This window comes from Brienomyrus brachyistius, unplaced genomic scaffold (assembly GCF_023856365.1).
Source record: "Brienomyrus brachyistius isolate T26 unplaced genomic scaffold, BBRACH_0.4 scaffold50, whole genome shotgun sequence".
NCBI classification, from domain to species: domain Eukaryota; kingdom Metazoa; phylum Chordata; class Actinopteri; order Osteoglossiformes; family Mormyridae; genus Brienomyrus; species Brienomyrus brachyistius.
Genome location: NW_026042325.1, coordinates 1,979,353 through 2,001,063, shown reverse-complemented (window position 1 = coordinate 2,001,063; position 21,711 = coordinate 1,979,353). Strand labels below are relative to the sequence as shown.

The window sequence follows — 21,711 nt, the reverse complement described above, 5'->3', positions numbered from 1 at the left end:
ATGTAGTTGCAGGTGTGTGTATCACCAAGCAGTTTTTTTGTGACTAATGAACATGACAGGGATGGGGGGGGGGGGGGGGGGTGAGCATTTCACTGCCCCAGGTGAAATGTAATGTAAGCATTTCTACCCTCCTGCCATTGGTGTTGAAGAAATACCACCAGAGTTGCACTTATTTTTTATATTATTACCATTAATAACATCCTGAACATCCAGCTGCATCAGCCAAGCTTTTCCTATTTTTTGATTAAACTCACAAGCTGCCTGTTTTATTTGTTTCACTTTAGTAGTTGCTTGTGTAAGCGATGCCACCGGTGATCCAAGCAGGCGTCGGTTTGTTGCCTTATTTGCAGGTGAGGATGTCTGAAGACAACGATCCCAGAGACTGTGATGAGACATTGGAGTCAGAAGAGGGCGATGTTGAGCCGTACCTGGAGGAGCTGGGGAGTAGCAGGGAGCTGCTGGGGAGGCTGAGGGAGCTGGAGGTGAGCGTGGATCTCGGGGGCGACGCGGTCTGACACCTCTGCTCACAGAGGGCCCTTAGTGTCACGCCAGACTGCACTTTCTGTGGTACTGAGTGCAAATGCAAACTACATCCAACTGGGGTTTGAGTTTCCCAAAATATAAAATGTTTTTCATACAAAGAGGCTCCTCTCTAAATTAAGACTTCAGTATAATGTGTGCTGTTTTTTTGAATAGGGTATTTTTTAATTATTTTTTAAACGGTTCCCTTTAATTAAAGGAAGAGAAGACGGTTCAGGGGGATTTTTTGAGCAATTGTCTTTTTCACTTTTGTGTCATTTGGATTTGCATACGAAGCCAAACACGACCAATCAAACGTTATGGAACAGGCTTCATGCAAGGATAGTGATGGATTTACGCTTTCCTCCTCTGTAGACTGTTAAACAGGATGCATTATAGGGGAGTTTCGCTATAAAACAAACTGAACTGAGATTTCCTACATTTTGTCCCTCTTTCTATATAGTTGAACTATGCATTTGACCATTTACACTTCACAGCGATAAGCACATGCACTGATATGACGTTTAACTTGTACACAGTGAGGCCAGACATCAAAGATCCTTTTGGTTAACAGGCCTCGATCTGCCAGCACTGAAATGAAAACCGGGGCCCAAAGGCTTTGTTTATTGTTGGACATACAGTTAATGAGATTCATCCTGTCTGTATTTAGTGTTTTCGCCACCAGTGTTGTTCCACCCACTTGCGAGGGCGGCCACTACTTGCCTTTTGGGTTTTTGTAATAAATAGCAAAGAAGTCAACTAGGAATTTTATTTTATTTTTTTATTTGCTGTGGGATTGTTTTGTAACGTGTAGTACGTATGAGAGCATCGACAGTTTTATCAAATTTCCCAAAATATTTCTGTGGTCTCTCAGTTAAAAACCTTTTGTCTGTCGATCAACATGATATATTTATAATAACTGCTTGGCAGTACTTTTAAAAACGTTTTCTTAGCTTCCGTAAGTGTAAAATGGTGAGAGCTTGATTTAAAAAAGATCTAACCTAACATGAGTAACTAACAGAAGCTTCATCAGGTTAAGTACCATCACCTGCCCTCAGTGGGTCGTTAATGTCTATTTCATTTGAACTCACGTGGTGGTGTAGGTTTCAAATTTTTCATGCTTGTCCACTGAACTGTGTAGCGTTACGAAAAAGTGCTGTATTGAATTTGTGTTCAAATTTATGCAGCTCTATGCCACAGTGTGAATGACTAGAGGAAATCCCCAAACCGTCTCCAGCCTCCTGATGCTATCGTGTCTCTTGGGGGGACATAAATCCGACATTGCTTCTCTCTCTAGCTTGTTATTTTAGATGAAGGTTCACATTGCGTCGTTTGCATCGTCATTGCTATGTTCCAGTAGCTAGCAGCCCATTCTGCTCTGACTTCAGCAAACCTTGATCCACAAATACAGTATAATCCTCAACAAGATTACAATCGGCGAGTGTTCGGCTTAGAGTCCTTTGACTTTGTGGCCGTCAACTCAAGCTGAACATCAGAGTCTAATTGGCTTGTCTACCTTTCTAAAATAGCTTCCAAAGTTATCTAAAAAAAAACGCCTGCTCTGTATCCTTTATTGTATTTGATTTCAGGCATTTTTGAAACATTCAAAGATAAGTGAATGGAAAAGTGAAAGTCATTTGAAAAAATCATGTCGCTACTCTGCTTGAACGAGGATTTTGCTAAGGAGTCCATCTGTTACCCTGCCCAGTTCTTTTTGTTTTTATTATTTTAAAAATTGTCCCGTCTTTGTGTTATGGTTGCCTCTGGAATTATCTGCTGTTATTTTTTTGCTTAAAAGCTCAGCTTTTTGTGTGCCGGGTCTCACACCTGTTTTGAGAATTGGGAAAACTGTTTTCTCTCCGAGTTCGAGACGCTCAATGCTGCAAAGACATTCTTTAGTTCCACCTTAGTTCCCTCTCAAATTATCTTCATTAGTCCATACAAATTCTCGGTCCGAATGTCCAGGGAAATCTTGGTCTCACCCAATGAAAACAGCTTTTGGAAGTAACCCAGATTAATGACTACTAAAAATATTATTAAACAGAAGGTCGTTGTTTCAGATCCCAGGGTCGGCAGAATCATTTCACCATTGGGCCCTTGAGCAAGGTCCTTAACTTCAGTCGCTCCAAGGACTGTCCTACTTTCTCAAAAAAAAAAAAAGAAGTATGTTGCTTTGGATGAAAGCATCTGCTTAATATATAAACCGTAAAATGTCTTTAATAAAAACGATTGATTTTTCTCCTTTCCCGACCTTCACAGGCAGAGAACTCTGCATTAGCTTTAGCAAATGAGAGCCAGAGAGAGGCGTATGAAAGGTGCCTGGATGAGGTAAGTGTGCAATAGGCTGATGCGCCTAATTAAAGGTGTGTGAAGCGAGTGTACCCAGCTTAGTGTTGTTAATGTATCTAATCAGCCTTCTTAACTGTGGTGAAAGATCATTACTTTCCTTCTGCGTACTAATGGTGTTTCTAACACATTTTTGTGTGTCTGTTTTGTTTCAAAGGTGGCCAACCATGTTGTACAAGCTCTACTCAACCAAAAGGTGAGCAGCATGTAATGTTGCCCATTCTCTAAGTTCTATTCATCCTCCATCTAAGGGTGAAAAATCCGGCATCTTGACGCTCTTTCTGCAGCTTAATCCTTGCTCAGGATGCTTGTCATAGTGCTGGTCAGTATGTGGTTGTTTGCGTTGAACGGGTTTAAAACTCCGACGTATTGCATGTCTGAGTGTCCGAACGAGCAGGGTAGGGCGTGGCTCAGTGGGCTAAGCCTCAGTGCCTGTGATCAGAAGGTTGCCGGTTTGAGCCGTGCCTCAGTACATCTGTGCGTCCTTGAACGAGGCCCTTAATCCCCAGCTTCCTTCGTGGCAGGTTAGGGGTGAGTAAGTTGCGGGAGGCATAAAGAGAATTTCCCCACAGGGATCAATAAAGCGTCAGTTATTTTCGGGACCAGTGAGTGACTCAGCAGGCTAAGTCTCTGTGATCAGAAGGTCACTGGTTCGAGCCCCAGCTTCGGCAGAACAGTCGCATTTCTATGGTCTCTTGAGCAGGGCCCTTAACCCCTAGTTTCTGGGGTGCTGAATGTTAGCTGACCCTGCGCTGTTACTCCCAAGCTAATGATGGCAAGATGGGGTCAGCGAGGAGAAGCTTTCCAATGTACCTTTACTTGTGCAAATGGCAAATAAGGCATGTTCAATTGTTTAATTCTTACCAATCCATACACAAAGCATTAGATCTTCCACAAAGTCTTCAGATTTACAAATGATAGCTGCTCCTGAGAGGAGAAGGCCCTCTTTTCTCCTCAATGACTTTTTAAAATGTTTTATTTGTGTGCATGTGTACTAGGACCTGCGAGAGGAGTGCATTAAGCTGAAAATGCGGGTGTTCGATCTGGAGAGGCAGAACCGGACCTTGACAGAGTTCTTTCATCAGAAACTGCACAGCCAGTTCAGCACTGGACAGCAGGTGAGAATCTCCAGCTCTGTGTGTGTGTGTGTGTCTGTCTGTCTGTCTCTGTGTGTGCAAATGGAATGCCTGTATAAAGGAAGGCTCTCTTTTGTATGGCTGAAACTCTGACTGTGTTCCTTTTGGCGGGTCTGGCTCAGTAGCTTAGAACTTAGTGCCTATGACTGGAAGGTCCCTGCTCACGTCCCAGTGAGTGATTTCACCATAGGGTTAGGATCAGGGTTAGGTTTAGGTTAGGTTAGGGTTAGGTTAGGTTAGGGTTAGGGTTAGGTTAGGTTAGGTTAGGGTTAGGTTAGGTTAGGTTACGTTAGGGTTAGGGTTAGGATAAAGCTGCCACAGGCCCCTTTGTAAAGCCCTTAAGGGATCGTCTGGCCCTGTTTTCTAAAAAATGTGTGTGTGTGTGTTTTGCTTTAGATAAAAGCATCTGCTCAATAGAATGTAAATGTCACCTTTTGCTGAGTAAATATGTCGGAGGCTTGTCTTTGACTTAATGAATTAGCAGTGAAGATTTTTAAAAGGGTTTCGGCTCAGAGCACAATGAGTCATGAGGTCTCAGCCTTGGTGCTTGTGGCTGACCCTTAAGGCCAAAGGAAGGCGAAGGTTTTCCCACTAGTAAAGATGGCCGCCATTGCTGGACTTGTTCGTTTAGTGTCCCGCTTGAAGGCACAACAGCGAGGCTGTTTCTGCATCCATAACCAGGGGCCTTGATGTCACTAATCTGATGGTAGCCAACGTACCGCTTCCCACTTATGGTCCCCAAGTGCAGCCCACAATGTAGTAAGAAAGCAAATGTTAATTTTTACAGCTCAACAGAAGGCATGCGCCATTGTAAAAATATCCTGGACAAAAGGTTTAAATGAATTCAGCTAATTGCTTTAAAAAAAGTTTTAAAAAGTAAACAAAAAAAACAACCGTGGTCATTAGTCTCAGGATGCTTTGTTATAATTGAACTGCCTTTCTGTGCTGCTCATTATGCGCAGATAAATGAGCGTGTGGTTGAATGTAAAATGCAAATTAATGGAAATGGTGGTGCTGCACTTCCAGATTAGCTGTCAATTACAGCTTCAGATGTCAGAAAACTAAAAAATGATATATATACTCCTCTGTGCCGGGATAGTTACTCGCACAATTTGTGCAGTCGAACTATACTGATGATGAAAGCCTTGGTAAACGGATAATTGAAATGATTTCTTTGCCTCCCCCTGTTTTATGGTCTTTGTCATCCTTGAGATGGTGTCAGTGAATCTGTCTTTAAAGCACTCTGCAGTGACACCCCCCCCTTTCTGAAGGCTGGGCCACCTGCTTGCTTTTACACCATATTAGCATTCCCTGAACTCCCTGGAGATGGAAAAGGCGCGCGAGTCTGTCGCGGGCATTTGAATACGGCGTTTAAACCCGACACATTGAGACTGCATTTAGCATCAGTCCGTATTCCATCCGTGTCCCTGACCAGGAGGTAGTGCAGTGCGCCGGGCTGGGGTTCGCCCTCCACGGGGTGCCCAGTGACTGCAGGGCACATGCACTGTTGTACTCAGTGGGCAAACTGCGTGTCTCTGAACCTCGGAAGGGAACCAGAGGACGTGGGAGGAACATGCAAACACACGCGGGCAGTGAATGTGTGCGAATTGTAAATCGAACCCCCAACCATGGAAGTGCTGTTTTGTTTTTTTTTGTTTTTTTTGGGGGGGGGGGGGGGGGGGGGGGTGCAGAATGTGCTTTCATCAGAAATGAAAGTGATTTAATATGTTTGCTGTGCCGACATCCAAGGCCGTCTTTCCCGGCCGGGGGGGGGAATCTAAAAAAATTGTAGTCATTAATAATGAAGGTTGCTGAGTGTTTTGTTTCAGGTTTTTAATACTTTTTTAACTTTAGAATGCAGGTTCAGGTAAGAGGGGACTTGGGCCTGCAGGTTACTGAGCTGGCCTACCTGCGTGTGCCTGGGTGTGCCTGGGCGTGCCTGGGCGTGCCTGGGTGTGCCTGGGCGTGCCTGCGTGTGCCTGGGCGTGCCTGGGCGTGCCTGGGTGTGCCAGGGCGTGCCTGGGCGTGCCTGGGTGTGCAGACTCTCTACACCTGACGTCCATAAGTCTGTTAGCACACATGGGCTGCTCTGGGGTCCCAGGAGTCCCAGGATGCATCCTGGCCAGATTGGTCACTTATCTTTTTACTGATCATAACTAGAGCTATGAGGCTTCCCACGCGGTGTTGAATGAGTTACCTGGGTTTACCTCTTTGTTAGACCTGAATCATTAAAAGTGGGGGCTATTTTGACCAGTTAGAAAGTACTGAAGATAATTACAATTTCACAACAGCTCCTGCCCTAAATTTAAGCTGATACTGTGTGCCGCTTGACAACATATTGCCAGCCAAATGAGATTCTGTTACACTTCTTCTCGTTATTTATTGTTTGTGAATGTTTGCTCTCCCTCGTGATTCTGAGCTGTGACTGGCATGATGGCAGTGGAGCCCGTCTGAAATAGGTTTCCAACACTCAACATTGTTCACACTTCGTAGCATAATGAAGTACCAATGTAGGGCAAGTATATTATCTAAAATATTGATGGGAGGGTTTTGGTTCAAGCATGTAGGGCTGTTTATTATTTGAATCATTGAGCTTAAGGCCTTTTTGGGTCATTGCCGAGCATTCATGTTTTACCATTGTGTTGTGCTATTCAGTATTTTCAATAGCAAATGCGTATTTAATGTGTTGCCTCCCTCACGTTTCAGCTGCCATCTGAACTGCACACAGAGCACAACCCTGAGCTTCTACCCAAAGGCCCAGACAAGTCCGCCGCAGTGCAGAGCGAGGGGCAGGCCAAGGTGAGGGTCAGGTGACCTGTGATGCAGAGGTCAGGTGACCTGTGATGCAGAGGTCAGGTGACCAGTGATGCAGAGGTCAGGTGACCAGTGATGCAGAGGTCAGGTGACCTGTGATGCAGAGGTCAGGTGACCTGTGATGCAGAGGGGAGCATCTCCAATGCTTGAGAGCACACAGACTTCTGGGGTTTGACTTCTCAGCCGAGCGCCTCTTCAGGTCCCTGCTTGCCTCTGTTTCCTTCTGAAATACCCTGATCTCATCCGCCGGTCCCATCTCAGGGGTCTGGGAGCCATTCCTTGACAAATACGAGTATAACCAGTCGGCTAAATCCGTCTCGTCGATGAGAAGGCAGCTGAGAAGGTTTTTGCTTTATCCCTTCTGCTCCGGAGTCCTGTGTTAAGTGCCACTAGTCTCCATTCTCCTCTTTAGACACATATCCAGTGTCAGGTTGACACGACCCCCCCCTCCCACACCCCCCACCCCCCGCTCTTAGGGTAACCTTTCATCTTATTATGCAGCACTTGTCTCCATCTCAGGAGTCCGACTCTGGCGAGACTTCGGCCATTTGTACATGTGACAGAATCTAACCTCTGCGGGTCATTGATTTTTAAAGAATCTCCTCGAATTGTGCAGGATGAGCTATGATACTGTGTCATGTTATATGATTTCATATACTAGCCAGCTAAGCTTCTTATTATCCTCATAAATCTTGCCTGGAGACTCATTCGCTTACTTACTTTCATTAGTTTCCACACTTTATCTAAAAAACGAATTGGATCTGAAGGACTGTGGGTTTCTTTTTCCATGGTGTGTTTGAGATTCATTAGAGCCACATTTAGGTGAGGCAGATGTAGACAGGTATTGAGTACTAAGTGGGCATTTCCCTCACACAGGTCACTTTACTGTGACAGTCTCCAAATTATACAAAGGAAAGGGAAATGTCAATAGAAATTGTATTCATTTTATGTTCCTTTCATCTGAGTGTCTTTTCTGTTTCAGACCAACGGGGACTGCACACCAAACGGCACAGCAGACACGCGAGCCCCCTCTGCATCAATGGAGGCACTCTCCCCGTTCTTTAAGAAGAAAGCACACATCCTCGAGGTCCTCCGTAGACTGGAGGAGACTGATCCATTGAAGTTCCACCCCTATCCCGGCCTTCCTGCCTATTACGACTTCAGCCAAGCCCTGATCCCCACAGAATCTGCCCTCGTCCCTGGTGTCGTCCCCACCCATCAACACAAAGGACCCCAGTCACATTGTCGCCATTCCTGCTCGGACTCTGACATCCATGAGTATGCGAATGGCGATAGGACGCTTCCTGAGGACCACGGTCTGGAGTATGAGGGCTGCCAGTCTTGTCTTATGCTCTCTCAGAAGAGCTTGGCAGGTGTCTTAAAGTGTAACCACGGTCACGTCACTTCGCACCCAAGCAGACCAGATGACTTCAGCTGTGGCAGCTGGCCGGAGGTTCAGGGAGCCTCTGCACAGAGCACAGACTCACAGGCCACCGTGCCAGCAAGTGAGAAAACGGACCCAGCATCCAGGGCGGAGAAGCCAGATGATGTCCCACAACTCATGAGCACAAATCCCTATCTCTACTCAGGACTCAAAGATGCCACTCACGCCGGTGTCGCTCATCAGGAGACAAGCCTGGCCGCGACGTCGGCAGAGGCCAGGAACGTTGACCTCAGTGGGGAGGGCGCTGAAGAGCAGCCCAACTTTACCCACACGGTGCCAAGGGAAGAGACCCAGAGTGAAGCCTCCAATCCGGCCGAGAACGTGAATCTCGAACATTTTCACGACTTGAATGCAGCACAGGTTGTCGGAACTGAGCAGTGCTATTTTGAAGTGGCTGCAGAAACAAGTGTGAAGAGCAGCTTGCTTGCAAATACCCCAAACGCCCCAATTCCCAAGGTTCCTGACGGCTCCACGATTGAATATTGTGAGCGAGAATCTAGAGAACAGATTTGCAGCGAGTTATATTACTCTCCTAATGAGGCCTCGCGTTCCAAAAAGGTAGCGGCTGATTCTTACCCCCCCCCCCCTTCACCCGAGAAGAACAGCATGGTGCAGCAGCCTCCTCATGAAAAAGCCAAGCTTGTGCTTAGTCCAACCTCCTTCAGCGAAGTCAAACCCTCACCCATCTCCTCCCCATCTAGGCTGTTGAGGTTCCTGAAGATTCCGTCGATTGGCGAGCGGGCGCAAGCTGCCAATCCGCTCCGCCTCAGCCCCCAGCTTACTCGCAGTTCCAAGATCCCCTGTCGAAACAACTATGAGGTGCATCATTCTCCCGTTCTGGCTCGCAAAGCCACCACCACTGAGAGGGAGAAGCAGCCTCAGTCATCCAAGGTTGACTCCTACCCATCTGCACATTCAGCTCCAACCTCCCCACCGAAGCCAGAAGATGACTTGTTGCCCATTGCCAGGGAGATCAATTTTAGTGGTTCCTCTGTGCCGAAAGCCTGTCACAGTGCCAAATCGGCACCGTCTTCTCAGCCTCAAAGAGGCTTCCAGAAGGTTCCTCACTATGAAAATGTCTGTGATGTTCCTACTTCCTGTCACCTGGATTGCTCCTCCCAGTGTTTCGAGGGAACAAACATACCCCATTTTCTCCCTTATCCACAAAATGAAACTTGCGTCGATAAGCAGCCCAAAATACAGGAGAAGAAGATTGTTAGCCCGTCTTTCAAGCAGCACAATGTGTCAAGCACAGCTGAGCAACCCTGTGATTTCTCTCCCCCAGATCTAGAGACTCAAACTGAGGGCACAGTCTGGTGCGACCTCCATGATCACCACAGCCTGTCAGCATCTTCTGCTTCCCAGAGAGCTCAGAGCAGCTGTAGCCATCCCAGCATATCTGACAGACACGAAAAAGTCTCCGAAAGCTCCTCTAGGACTTCTGAAGCTGTCGTACTGCAAGATGGGGCTCAGAGAGGTGATCTGGCCTCCATTCCTAAGAAAACAGTTGCTGTGAAGCCACCAAGTGAATCTAGTCATCACCTATTTAAGGAACGCTTGGCAGCTCTTGGAAAGCTCAAGACCACAGAAGACCTGATAGTCACTCAGCCCGCAGATAAGAAAGACGCACAATGTAATGCTGGAAAGGTTGTGTCCCCCAGCATTGGGGAGAAAAGTAAAACCGCAGAGAGGCAGAGTGATCGAGGCGTTCCGGAGCACAAACTGCCAAAACACACAGACTCGCTGGACGGTAAGCCGTACCCCAAACCAGGGAGCCTTGCCACCAAGTCCCCTGCACCATGTCCGTCATATGAGCCAGGAAGCAAATCCTTAACCACCAGCTCAGTAATTCCTAAGGCCGAGCTGGAGACATTCGGATCCAAAATATATGTAGCAAAGGCAGAGGGTCCAAAGATAAAGGTGAACTTGCCTTCTTCAAGCCCTGATCCCCCCCAGGTGCTGCGTAACTACATGAAGTGTAGCTCCACCCCGAATCCCCCTTACAGTAGCAGAACTGCTCCCAGCCCGCAGAACAGCCCCACCAAAGTCCCATCTAAATCGCCGTCCAAAGCCCCTCAGGCTGCTTCCAACCCAAGGCCGACTAAACCAAGCCAGGATGACCGTGTCTCTCAGAAGCCATCGCCGCGGTCAGAGGACAAGAGCAAGTTCACCGGCAGCAAGAAGAAGAGCCCGGCCTGTATGGAGAGCGCCCCCCCAGGCCCCATTAAGTCAGCAGAAGCCATGGATGACCGGAGACCCTTTGTCTCTGCTCCTCAGTCCGCTATTGAGCAGAAGGTGATGAAGGGCATAGAAGAGAACATGCTGAAGCTGCAGGAGCAGGACCGGGGTCACGCGGCCGAGGTCAAGCAGAAGGCGTCCAATGGCATCGCCAGCTGGTTCGGCCTCAAGAAGAGCAAGCTACCGGCCCTGAGCCGTAAGCCTGAGGCCTCCAAGCTTAAGATAGGTACGCCCTCTGCTGGCAAGGAGGCCAAAACGGCTGCAAAGAAGAAGCTGGAGGCTGAGAGTCTGAACATCTCAAAGCTGATGGAGAAGGCCGAGGATCTGCGGCGTGCTCTGGAGGAAGAGAGGGTTTACATGAACGGGGTAGCCCTGGATCGGCCTGGCAGAGGTCACTCCTGTGAGGTGGTGATGGATCAGTGCCAAGGGCAGCTGTCTGTGATGTACAGGGGCGTCTCCTCTGACAACTTCATGCAGCAATTACTGAACCGGTGAGAGAAATTTTTTATTTTTTTTCAATGTATAGCTGAATGTGTCGGGCATATAATGCAGCACATAGTGAAGTAAGGGTTTGAACCCCCCTGAAATCTGTTGTCTACCAATGAGAGACGCAGCCAGTTATGAAAAGCATGAATTCAAACCCCCCCTCGAAACGGGAGGGGACCCAACCCCCCGAAATTGAAAAATGTGTTTCTGGCTATGGGCGGTGATCTCATTACTTTTGTTAATCAGCTTGCTTATACTCTTTGTTTTTGATATAGTGTGGATGAGAGGGACCCGGGCCATTTTGGAATCGCCTCCCGGCGCCTTTCCTTCGACTCCAAAAAGTCGAGGCCCATTTTCAGCCATCAGAGGAGTGACATCAGTCATACTAAGAGCAGTGGAGAAATTGAAAAGGTATGACAGAGTATATAGAGCGTAAGGATTGGCAGCTTAAGCGACAGCCCTCACTTATCAGGGTTTATCTGATTTTTCCTAGGGCTCAGACCTGATCAGTAAAGATGTCCAATCAGATGAGATTCTGGCAGAATCCATAAATTCTCAACACTTCACAGGTAAGAAGCGGATTTAGTTTTTCGTAATATTTAGGAGTTTCCTTTCGACTTTGTAATAAATCAACGCTGGTGAACTGCTGCCTTCTTTTTCAAGATGAGGGTTGACTTTGTTCAAGCTCAAGGCTGAGAATTCTACCTTATTCTCTTAAAAATGTGTAATTAAAATTAATTAAAAGTTTAATTTCCGTAAGCTTCCCTGACGTCTTACTGTTATGATTGCAGAATGAATCTTGAAGTGGGAGCAGAATGTTTTCTACTGACTTATTTTTTTTGTCGTTGAGCTGTTTCGATGCCAGACACATGTGCCTGTTTAATTTTAGTATAGAAACTGCTATCATTTGTGACTCTGTTAATGCTTTTGTTGAGTTTTCAAACTACCTGACTGGCATGAGTTTGATCCAGCGTGTTTATTTGACAGCGGTTTCATATCGCCGGTGCGACTTCTCTGTGTAACAAACTGAAACAGAAGCAGCCTCTGCCTTTACTAAATGACTGTGACACTTTCTGTTCTTTAATAGTATAGAATTAAGAAGACTAAACATGGCAGTTACTCTAGAAAGCTGCGCTTTAAAACCTCTTCTATTTGGTCATAGGTACCACGTCTGCTGGAGTTCCCATGCAATTAATGTTTATTTTTTTATAACCTGAATTTTTCATATCGAATAAAATCAGTAGCAGAAAATGTTTTTTTTTCTCTGTCTGTGACAGTGACCCTAAAATGGGTGAGCGTACAGTAACCATTTTATTATACTACAGTGGTGTCAAGGATAATAGCTGGATTAAAAGTTTATTTAAATAATTAAGGTCAGACTTTCGCTGACAAGACATTAGATGGGCTGAATGGTGTCAGGAATGCAGGAAAGTGAGGAAGAGAGAAGGGAGCTGTACAGTTAGGGTGGCATTCCTGCATTCCTGTATTCCTGCATTCCTGTATTCCTGCATTCCTGCATTCCTGCACTCCTGCATTCCTGTATTCCTGCACTCCTGTATTCCTGCATTCCTGTATTCCTGCATTCCTGTATTCCTGCACTCCTGTATTCCTGCATTCCTGTATTCCTGCACTCCTGCATTCCTGCATTCCTGTATTCCTGTATTCCTGCATTCCTGCACTCCTGTATTCCTGCATTCCTGCACTCCTGTATTCCTGCACAGGCCCAGTGCTGAAACACAATCCGCTAGCTGCAAACCAGGTTAAAAAGCAGACATCCGAGATTCTTCACATATTTGCTTGTACTTGCTGTTCACAGCTGAGCGACATGCTTGGGACCAGACGTAGTTCTTTTACAGCTTAATTCTACCTGCTTGAAGTTGTGATTACGGAAGAGCGCAGGATTGACTATTTGAATATGTCTCTGTGATCCACACCCTTTCTTTACGTTTACGTTTCTCAGTAAAACTTCCCATCTGTGTCCCCTCTCTAAGGTTCTGGGTCCTCCATGCGGACCCTTGACAGCGGCATCGGTACCTTCCCTTTGCCGGACTATATCAGCGGTGCGGCATTGAAAAGTGTCCCCAAGGTCAAGTCCCAGGGGGAGCAAGAGATCTTTGGTCCCCCAGGGAAACTTGGACTCGTGACAAAGGTTCCCCGCAAAGCTCACACCCTGGAGAGGGAGCTGTCCTCCCTGGAGGAGGTGGATTCGTGTAGCTTGTACAGCTCGGCGCTGGAAGGAAAGAGCTCGGTGGTGCATCTGTCCGGCACAATCCATGAAGGTGTGTACAGCAAAAAAAGAACTGCGATCCTTTACGCTGTTTCTACCTGATGATGGGAAAATTAATTTCTTTAAAAATTGCGATGCTCTGTGAAAGGCATTGGGGCAAAGCGCAGACAAGACCTCCTGAAATTGATTAAACGTGGGTGTTATGAATTTAAAATGTCCCTCTTTCTGTGAATTTGCCAATTTCTCGCCACAGCACAACTGGGACAAACCAGCCAGTGGTTCTTTGTCTCTTGACAGATGCTGATGACTATGGAGCGGATGTACAGTCTCCGCCCATGAAGAACTGGACCGTCCCCAACCTGAAGGCTCCCACTGTGCCAGCGGAGGTCTACCTGGGCGTCAAGGAGGAGATGGACCCAGCGGGGCAGACCCCCTTCCGGAGGGTGAGTCAGTTCAGAGGCGCTTTCATCAAATGCAACCCGATCCTCGGACACCCCCCCCCCCCCCCCGGACAGTCCCTAAAGATCAGTGAAATGAAACACAAGTAACTTTCACATTTCAAATCAAATTCCAGAAGTAATCAAATGGATGGAAGCCTGATTAGTATAACATGTTACAAAATGAATAACAAATAACAGCAATTAATTATATTATTAGTAATATTAATAAAAACATACAGACGCCACCAGGATCTGCACAAAGCACAAGCGAACTGAGGGGCTGCTGAGGGCCCGGTGGCCACAAGGGAGCCCCCCATCTCAGGAGCAGGAAGGGAGCAGAAATCTCGAGTGTCTAGGAGGGAGCAAAACAGTGCTGGGGGTCCTTGAGGCCAGTGTTCCACAGCCCAGGGAAGCAAGGGAGGACATGAATGCAGGTCCTGGGCACTCGCACTGACTGCCTACACTCAGGGCAAATTAGGGTCAACACAGTCAGAAATGGGAACTTGAACCCATGGACCCTGGACGTATCACTGCACTGACCCTGGACGTATCACTGCACTTTCTGGGGCATCTCGCAAAAACCGAATTGCTTCTGTGTTTGCTGCGGACAGGCTTGTGTCACAGAACGGGGCCAAGGGCTCGAAGGAGAGCTGCAACTGGGACCAAACCAGTATCTTAGCACTGCAGTGTCATGGCCAAGATGACAACTTGGGGTTTTTCTGACTATAAATGAGAGCAATAAACATGCCTGTCTACTTAGGGCAGGTTGCTGTGGAAACTGCAAGTGAGATTGACCAAAGCGAGAAGGAATCATGAATTTCTGATTGGCTGCCTGTCTGTCTCTCTCTCTCTCTGAATGGACTCCATTATCAGGCTGTGGTTGAAATACTCCGTAAATTGTAGCTTTTAAAAAATATTTTGAAGTGGGTCTTTCAAAGCCTCCTTATCTTACCGTTTTTTTAACCTTAAGTTCTTTGCATACCAGCAAATATTTCACAGGCTTTTATTTTTTGCCTTTTCAAATTGGATTCGCCCACCCCCCCTCCCCCCGCAAATTGAAAAGAGAATTCTTACCGGGAGCTGCTATTGTCTTCACATGGTTTTGTGTAGATGGATTTAATCGGAAAAGCGTCAGACTCCACGTTTTCACTCGGGAGGGAGGGAGACGGATGTTCCACATGTTCCTGTTTCCATTTCTGGGGTGTAATGGAAACCAGAACTTGTAAAGCCCCAGTAATGGGCACAGGGATGGGCCACGATTCAGAGAACGTCAGGAAAAGGCCGGACACTGCGGCCCATGTTGTGTGTCCAGGGCTGGTCCAACTCTTTTCAGGGCCTTAAGTAAAATGTGAGTAATCTCATTGTCATTTGTAATCTTCCTTCCCATTCTGACAGGGTGATGAGATGGGGGGGGCCTGGGGGCCACCGGGCCCTATGTAGCCGCTTAATTAGTTTGTGCCTTTCCTGGTGGAAACTGTATGTTGTTTCACTTACTCCTCAGATATGACTGGTTCATGGCTGCTCTCTGACGCTCCTATTTTCGCAGGCGATGAAGGCCTGTCCTCCGACACCGCGGGACACCGACCCCGCCAGCTTGCCGCTGCCCCCTCCGGTCTGTCTGGCCCGACGTGGCAAGAGCCAGACCCCCATCGCCGCAGAGATGAGCAAGGATGGAGGGCTGGAGCTGATCAAAGAGCAGCCAGATGACATCCTGTCCCCCAGTCGGCCACAGACCCTGGAGACTCCTGAATCGCTGAGCGACTCTCTGTATGACAGCCTGTCCTCCTGTGGGAGTCAGGGATGAGGGGAGACTCTCAGGCTTGTGGGGAGGGGCGTCCGGGAGACCGCCGTTCAGCGGGCCGCTGCTCAAGCACCCAGAGCCGGCAGTGTGGTCCTGTGACGTCAGCCCCCCCCCCCAACACCCACCACTGCCCATTTCTCAGAGTCTGGCTGCTGGGTAAAGAAACCCCCTCCCTCCCCCCACCCCATGCGTTCACAGAATTTCTGAAGATGGACAAACTGGCCTGGCTGTGATCCCAGCCGGAGGAAGCAGACGGCCACCAGAACTGTTTTTACAGTGTGCTCACACACGCACACACACACGCGCACACACACACACACACGCGCACACGCACGCGCGCGCACACACACACACACGCACACACACGCGCGCGCACACACACACACACACACACACACACACACACACACACTTCACCGCTTCATCTAGGCATGATTGGCATCCAGACACACTATTTTTCGGAGCAGCCTGTCCTGGAAGTGCGCTACCGTTTAGCTGCAGGAGACGCGTAACACAAATGCCTGCTCTCCTCTCGGCCACGAGGGAGCCATTTATCTGAGTGTTTCGTTCACAATGGAGTCACCTCAGGAAAGTGGGAGATCTCATCGAATTATTTACATCTGCATTGATGCGCAGATTTCACAACAATTACCCATAAAGCATTGGGCAGACTATAAAAGATTGAAGCCAATACTCCCAATGTGTTTAAAGCATTCTTTTTTATGATGATGATTATTATTATTGTTATTATAATTATTATTATTGTTGTTATTATTGTGTTGTTGTTGTTATTTGTTATTGTTTATTTTGTAACATGTTATACAAATCAGGCTTCCATCCATTTTATCACTTCTGGAATTTGTTTTGAAATGTGAATGCTACTTGTGTTTTTATTTTGTTGATCTTTATTTTTTAACTTAAATAATAATAATAATCTTGGTGCAGAGACGCTAACTCTGTTTTCTCCAAAATAAAGAGGTCATTGTCAGGAGAGCTGTGTGGTTCCCTGTGTTACATTAAGCTTGGGACTCACTGACGCACTGGTGACAGTTGACTGAAAGGTAAATTTTGGTTGTGAAATCCATCTTTATTGTTTTTCTCCCTTAGAGGGGGGGGGGACTTGAAAATCTCTCCAAGTTGTGTGGGTGTACCACAGGGTCGTGGACTCCTGGTTTAAAACCAGTGACCTTGTGTAGCCTCTCCGGAACAGGCTGACTGGATGCCGCATGCTGAGCAGAGTGACTCCCTGCGGCACTTCATTGGTCAGCAGCATTACAAGCGTGTCTCGCTGCATTCGCTCGGTGTGGTATTCCTGCTACTTCCAAAAGTAATTCTTACATATGCCCCTGCAATTTCATTTAATAATGACCCCCGTTGCCTTTTAAGTCTCGTTATAATGGAGGAGACTGAGGCGAGACCTCCGGTTCCCTTTTGTGTTTTAAGACTAAAACCGCCGGGGACTTCATGTGCTGTTCTCGGTATGAAAGGGCTCCCTTTGTGTGACTAATCAGGGATGAATGGATTTAAATGTAGGGAAACGAGGTCCGATGTCTACGCCATGGATGTACGAGCTTCACCTTATTTAATGGTACATGCTAAAGAATGTCCCCCTGCATTTCCTTTGGAATGTCTATTTTCAGTCTTGTGCAAAGAGTCACCTCTTTCTTAAATGTGTTTTCTTGGCTTTCGCAAGTTCCCCGCACTGCGTGAAGGTATTACTCTGACCAGAGGGACATAGAGTGGTTTGTCGGCCGATCCGGTCGTTGGGCTAGCAGCTCATTCCCCCTGCATCATGGCTGAATGGATTGGCTGCTTGGGCTAGATAAACATTAATGAGAGATGAAGTTTCCTGTATAGTAAAAATAATTTGTTACATTCTCATGTATAATATTCACATAGTACCTAAAGAATCCAGTATGACTTCTGCTACCAAAATATTGCCATTTGTCCACTATATGGACAAAAACATTGAAACGCCTCTTAATCACTGAATTATGATTAAATGTCACAGATGTATTGAACCAAGCACCCAGCCATGCTGTCAGGTTTACAAACATCTGTGAAAGAACGGGGCATGATGAAGAGCTCAGGGAATTCAAGCATGGTGCTGTCATAGGATGTCACCTTTGCAATGGGTCAGTTTGTGGAATTTCTTCCCTGTAAGATATTCTACGGTCAACTGTAAATGGTGTTATTGCAACGTGGAAGCGTTTATGAATAACCGAAACTCAACCATGATGGGGCTGGTTATTAAAGTAACCGAGTGCGGCCCCGAGTACTGAGACTGTGCGTAAAAGTTGCTAACGCTTGGTTGACTCAGTAACTGCAGAGTTCCAAACTTCCTCTGTGATTAACTCCAGTGCAAAAATTGTGCACTGGGAGCTTCATGGAATGGGCTTCCATGGCCGAGCAGCCGCATGCAAGCCTCACATCACCAAGCACGATGCCAAGCGTAAGATAGTGACGTAAAGCCACTGAACCCTGAAGCAGTGGAAACGTGTTCTGTGGAGTGACGAATCACGCTTCTCTGACTGGCAGTCTGATGGACGAGTCTGGGTTTGGCAGATGCCAGGAGAACGTTACCTGCCTGACTGCATTGTGCCAACTGTAAAGTTTGGTGGAGGAGGGATAATGGTATGGGGTTGATTTTCAGGGGTTGAGCTAAAACCCTTAGTTCCAGTGAAGGGAACTCTTCATGCTTCAGCAGACTAAGATAATTTGAAAAATTCTAGCTCATGCAAGTTTTACTTACACAAAAATGTTCTGAGGGCAGAAGGAGAAATGATTTGTTCAGAGAGATAACCAGTCAGATTGCACAGGAGGTGGGACCAACCAATCATATGTCTTGGTCCCGCCTCCTCTGATTCCTTGGACCCACCACCTGTACAAGATGATTGGTTATCTCTGAATCAGTCATTTTTAGTTCTGCCCTCAGAACATTTTTGTGCAAGTAAAACTCTCACAAGCACAATTCTATGCTTCCAACTTTACAGGGACAATTTGGGCTTTTTTCTGTTCCAGCTTGACTGTGCCCTAGTGTATAAAGCAAAGTCCATAAAGACACAACTGGGTGAGTTTGGTGTGGAAGAAATTGATTGGCCCACACAGAGCCCTGACCTCAACCCCATCGAGCACCTTTGTGATGAACCAGAATGCCGATTGCAAGCCAGGCCTTCATCTCTAACCTCAGTGCCTGACCTCACAGATGCTCTTCTGCTCGAATGGGCAAAAATCCTGACGGACACACTGTAAAATATTGTGGAAAACCTTCTTAGAAGGTTGTTATAGCTGCAAAGGGGGACCAACTCCATATTGATGCCTGTGGATTTAGAATGGGGTGTCATAAAGGTTCCTGTAGGTGTAATGGTCAGGTGTCTCAATAGTTCTCTTCATATAGTGTATGTATCATATGTGTATCAGAAATAATGCAAATCGACACAATTTCACACCCAGAAAGTGTCCCTGCCTATTTTCTATGTTCTGCTCATTAAAATAATATTCGTATTTCAGAAAATCTCCATCTTCAACCAACCTGATGATTTCTAATCCTTAATTATTTTATTGTGGAAGATGAACAGGAGAGTCCCCTGACGTTTTAGTCCATAGGCATGAAATCAAATAGAATCAATGAACTAATAGGCAAACACATTGCAGTTTCTCACCACAGAAATCTTGGGTATTCAAGTTCAATTATTAAATTTATGTAGAATAACCCAGCAAAACAGTTGCATTTTACCCTATTAACGTTTACCTTGGTTAAGATATGTTGTTATCCAGAATGATTAAATGTACAGTTTTTCTGCTCCCTGGCTAAAAATGAATATTTGGTTTCTTACAGGTAGACATAAACCTCTCAGGACAAACGATGACCTTTTGGTCACAAGTTCCAACGTTTAATCATTTCATCATCTACTGTCAGGTAACCAATTCTGTCTCATTTTATCTTCCCCCACTTTCTTAATTAAATGTATTAAATCTCTTTTTAAGAACTGCTAAAGCACTGGAGTTCTTGCTAAAGCACTGGAGTTCTTGCTAAAGCACTGGAGTTCTTGCAAAGCTGTAAGATGGATCCCGTCTGGGTGGAAAAAGCCAGGAAAGATAATCATTCTAGTCAATAGATGACTCCATTTGTATCACCTTGAGGGGGGAAATGAGCTCTAAGCAGAGCTGTAATTATCGTTTTAAATTGTTTTATTTGCCTTTAATGCTCACGTTTCGCAGTTAGAGAATGTATTACCGTCTGAAGCCCAAAAAGGAAACCGTTCCAGATGACAGTGTGATGTCAGGCAGGGATGAAATCGATGAGCACAGAAGTAGCTGCTTAATGCTGCGGGGTGTTGGAAGGCGGTGGTGGGTGGTGGGTGACAGGGATCACAGTGACAAGTTTATCTTCATCTCTGCGCCGGTCCTCTAGGTCAACTTGCAAGTTGTGGATTTTTACAGATCCAAGGTGTCAGAAATGGGCACCGCATTCCTGGTTATTGCTGTATCTGTTCCTCTAATAACAGGACACTGTGTACAATATTCAGTGATCCGTACGAAGACGCTGAACTCTCGCTGGGAGTGTTTTCCAATCGAATGTTCAACTGGAGTAAATTGCAGAGGACTGTGAGTTTATAGACTTTCTGACTTTTGTTTTTTTTGACGATCAAAGTATAAAGGCTGAATGTATCAGAATGAGGAGAATTAGTGTATAGCCATGGGAAAAAAATATATTATATTCTGCATTTTAAAATCCTGGCTTAATCGTGGTTCTGCTGGCAGGAGGCTACACTGAGCAGCAGGTCGCTTCCAGGTTCAAAATTTCTAAGACAGCAGTACACAAGAATAAGGTGAAGCAGGAGACACTGAGAACAACCAGAAACCACCCAGGTAGAGGGTGGAAGTGACCTTCTAATGCTAGAGATGACTTAAATTATCCGATAGTTTCTCGTGGATCAGAGGATGACATCAAGTGACCTTCAAACGGAGCAGGAAACATTAAGTGCAGGTGTGAGGTGCACTGCTGGGGTAGTTTACATCAGGCTCCTAGAAGCAGGACTGAAGTCCCATAAAGCAAGGAAGAAGCCCTTCATTAATGAGAAACAGAGAAGAACCAGGCTGCAGTTTGCAAAAACAAATACGTTATTCACAGACGCACAACCATAAACAGAGAAATTAGTGAAACAAAAAAGTGTGCTGTGGTCTCAATGTTTTACACGGCTGTGGAAGTATAGCAACTATCTAAGGAGACACCTGTTGTTTTTGCACCTGGGATGCATAATTTAAATCTGTTATCTCAGACTAACATTACTGACACATTCTGCAGAACAAAGAGCTTCATGATCTGCTGTCTAATGACCAGCTGTGCCTAATTCCTTCTGGCTCTGAAGGGTGACGCGTGCCCTGTGCCTTTAAGCCAGGACGTCTTTTGAGTCATCGCCATGTCAATTTTAGCACAAGAAAATCATCTGGGTGATGTGATAAACATCAAAAAAATATTTCTGTCAATTAAATTTGACCATTTTAACTTAACTGTCCTAAGGATCACTCCACTGACCAAGGTCAAAAAATGTTTGTAAAATTACTTAATATGCAAATGACATGACAGTTAACGTGATTAGATTGGCTTCTTGTGACTGGTGATTCAGTGTGTAGCCTCACACTCTAGGGTTAGGGATTTGAGGCCTGATTACATTCTGCGTGTGCAGAGTTTCACTCGTTCTCCAAATGTTGTGTGTGTTTGTCACCATGACATAACATGCATTTCACTTATTTCCTTAAAACAAAGTTCATTCCTTAGACCCTATTGCTGTACAAGCCACTTGTAAAAAAATGCCTTCATAGATTTCTGTGGGTCAAGAATTGATGCCTTGCAATAGTATTTATAAATATATAAATGTGGTAGGGTGACCCATAATGTTCCAAATATTAAAGCGAGGGAAGTAAATTGGTTCCGAGAAAGGAGATAAGCAAGTCCAAATACCACAGCGAAGTACTGAGTATTGAAAGGCGACCCGTTCTGAAATAACCACCCACCACCATTTGTTATTAAAGGTGATTCCACCAAATGCGTGTACTTGTGGCTGCAGAACAATAATGGAAAGATTCCATACCCGTGGCGATAAGTTGTGATGTTCGATGTCACGACCAGCGATTTAAGAAGCGTGCCTTGGGACGAACACATGAGACCAATTAAAGACACGGTGACAGTGATACGGGACTGTCTGTACAGCTTGTCACTTTGATCGCTTTGGCTTGTCACCGCGTGTGCCGTCCAA

At 46.1% G+C, this 21,711-nt stretch overlaps 1 protein-coding gene across 3 annotated transcripts in view; it reads left to right on the top strand.

Moving 5' to 3' along the window:
* The window catches only part of LOC125723508 (nck-associated protein 5-like), a 40,403-nt gene extending 23,919 nt beyond the window's left edge, over positions 1-16,484 (top strand). For all 3 annotated transcript variants that reach the window (XM_049000152.1, XM_049000154.1, XM_049000151.1), the window contains exons 3-13: positions 351-482; positions 2,779-2,847; positions 3,023-3,061; positions 3,864-3,983; positions 6,708-6,800; positions 7,798-10,988; positions 11,259-11,394; positions 11,477-11,552; positions 12,975-13,262; positions 13,508-13,653; positions 15,197-16,484. In XM_049000152.1, coding sequence (XP_048856109.1) covers positions 357-482; positions 2,779-2,847; positions 3,023-3,061; positions 3,864-3,983; positions 6,708-6,800; positions 7,798-10,988; positions 11,259-11,394; positions 11,477-11,552; positions 12,975-13,262; positions 13,508-13,653; positions 15,197-15,454 — 4,542 coding nt within the window. In that variant the 5' untranslated portion in view covers positions 351-356 and the 3' untranslated portion in view covers positions 15,455-16,484. The remainder of the gene's footprint in view (positions 1-350; positions 483-2,778; positions 2,848-3,022; positions 3,062-3,863; positions 3,984-6,707; positions 6,801-7,797; positions 10,989-11,258; positions 11,395-11,476; positions 11,553-12,974; positions 13,263-13,507; positions 13,654-15,196) is intronic.
* Positions 16,485-21,711: the final 5,227 nt, after the last annotated feature.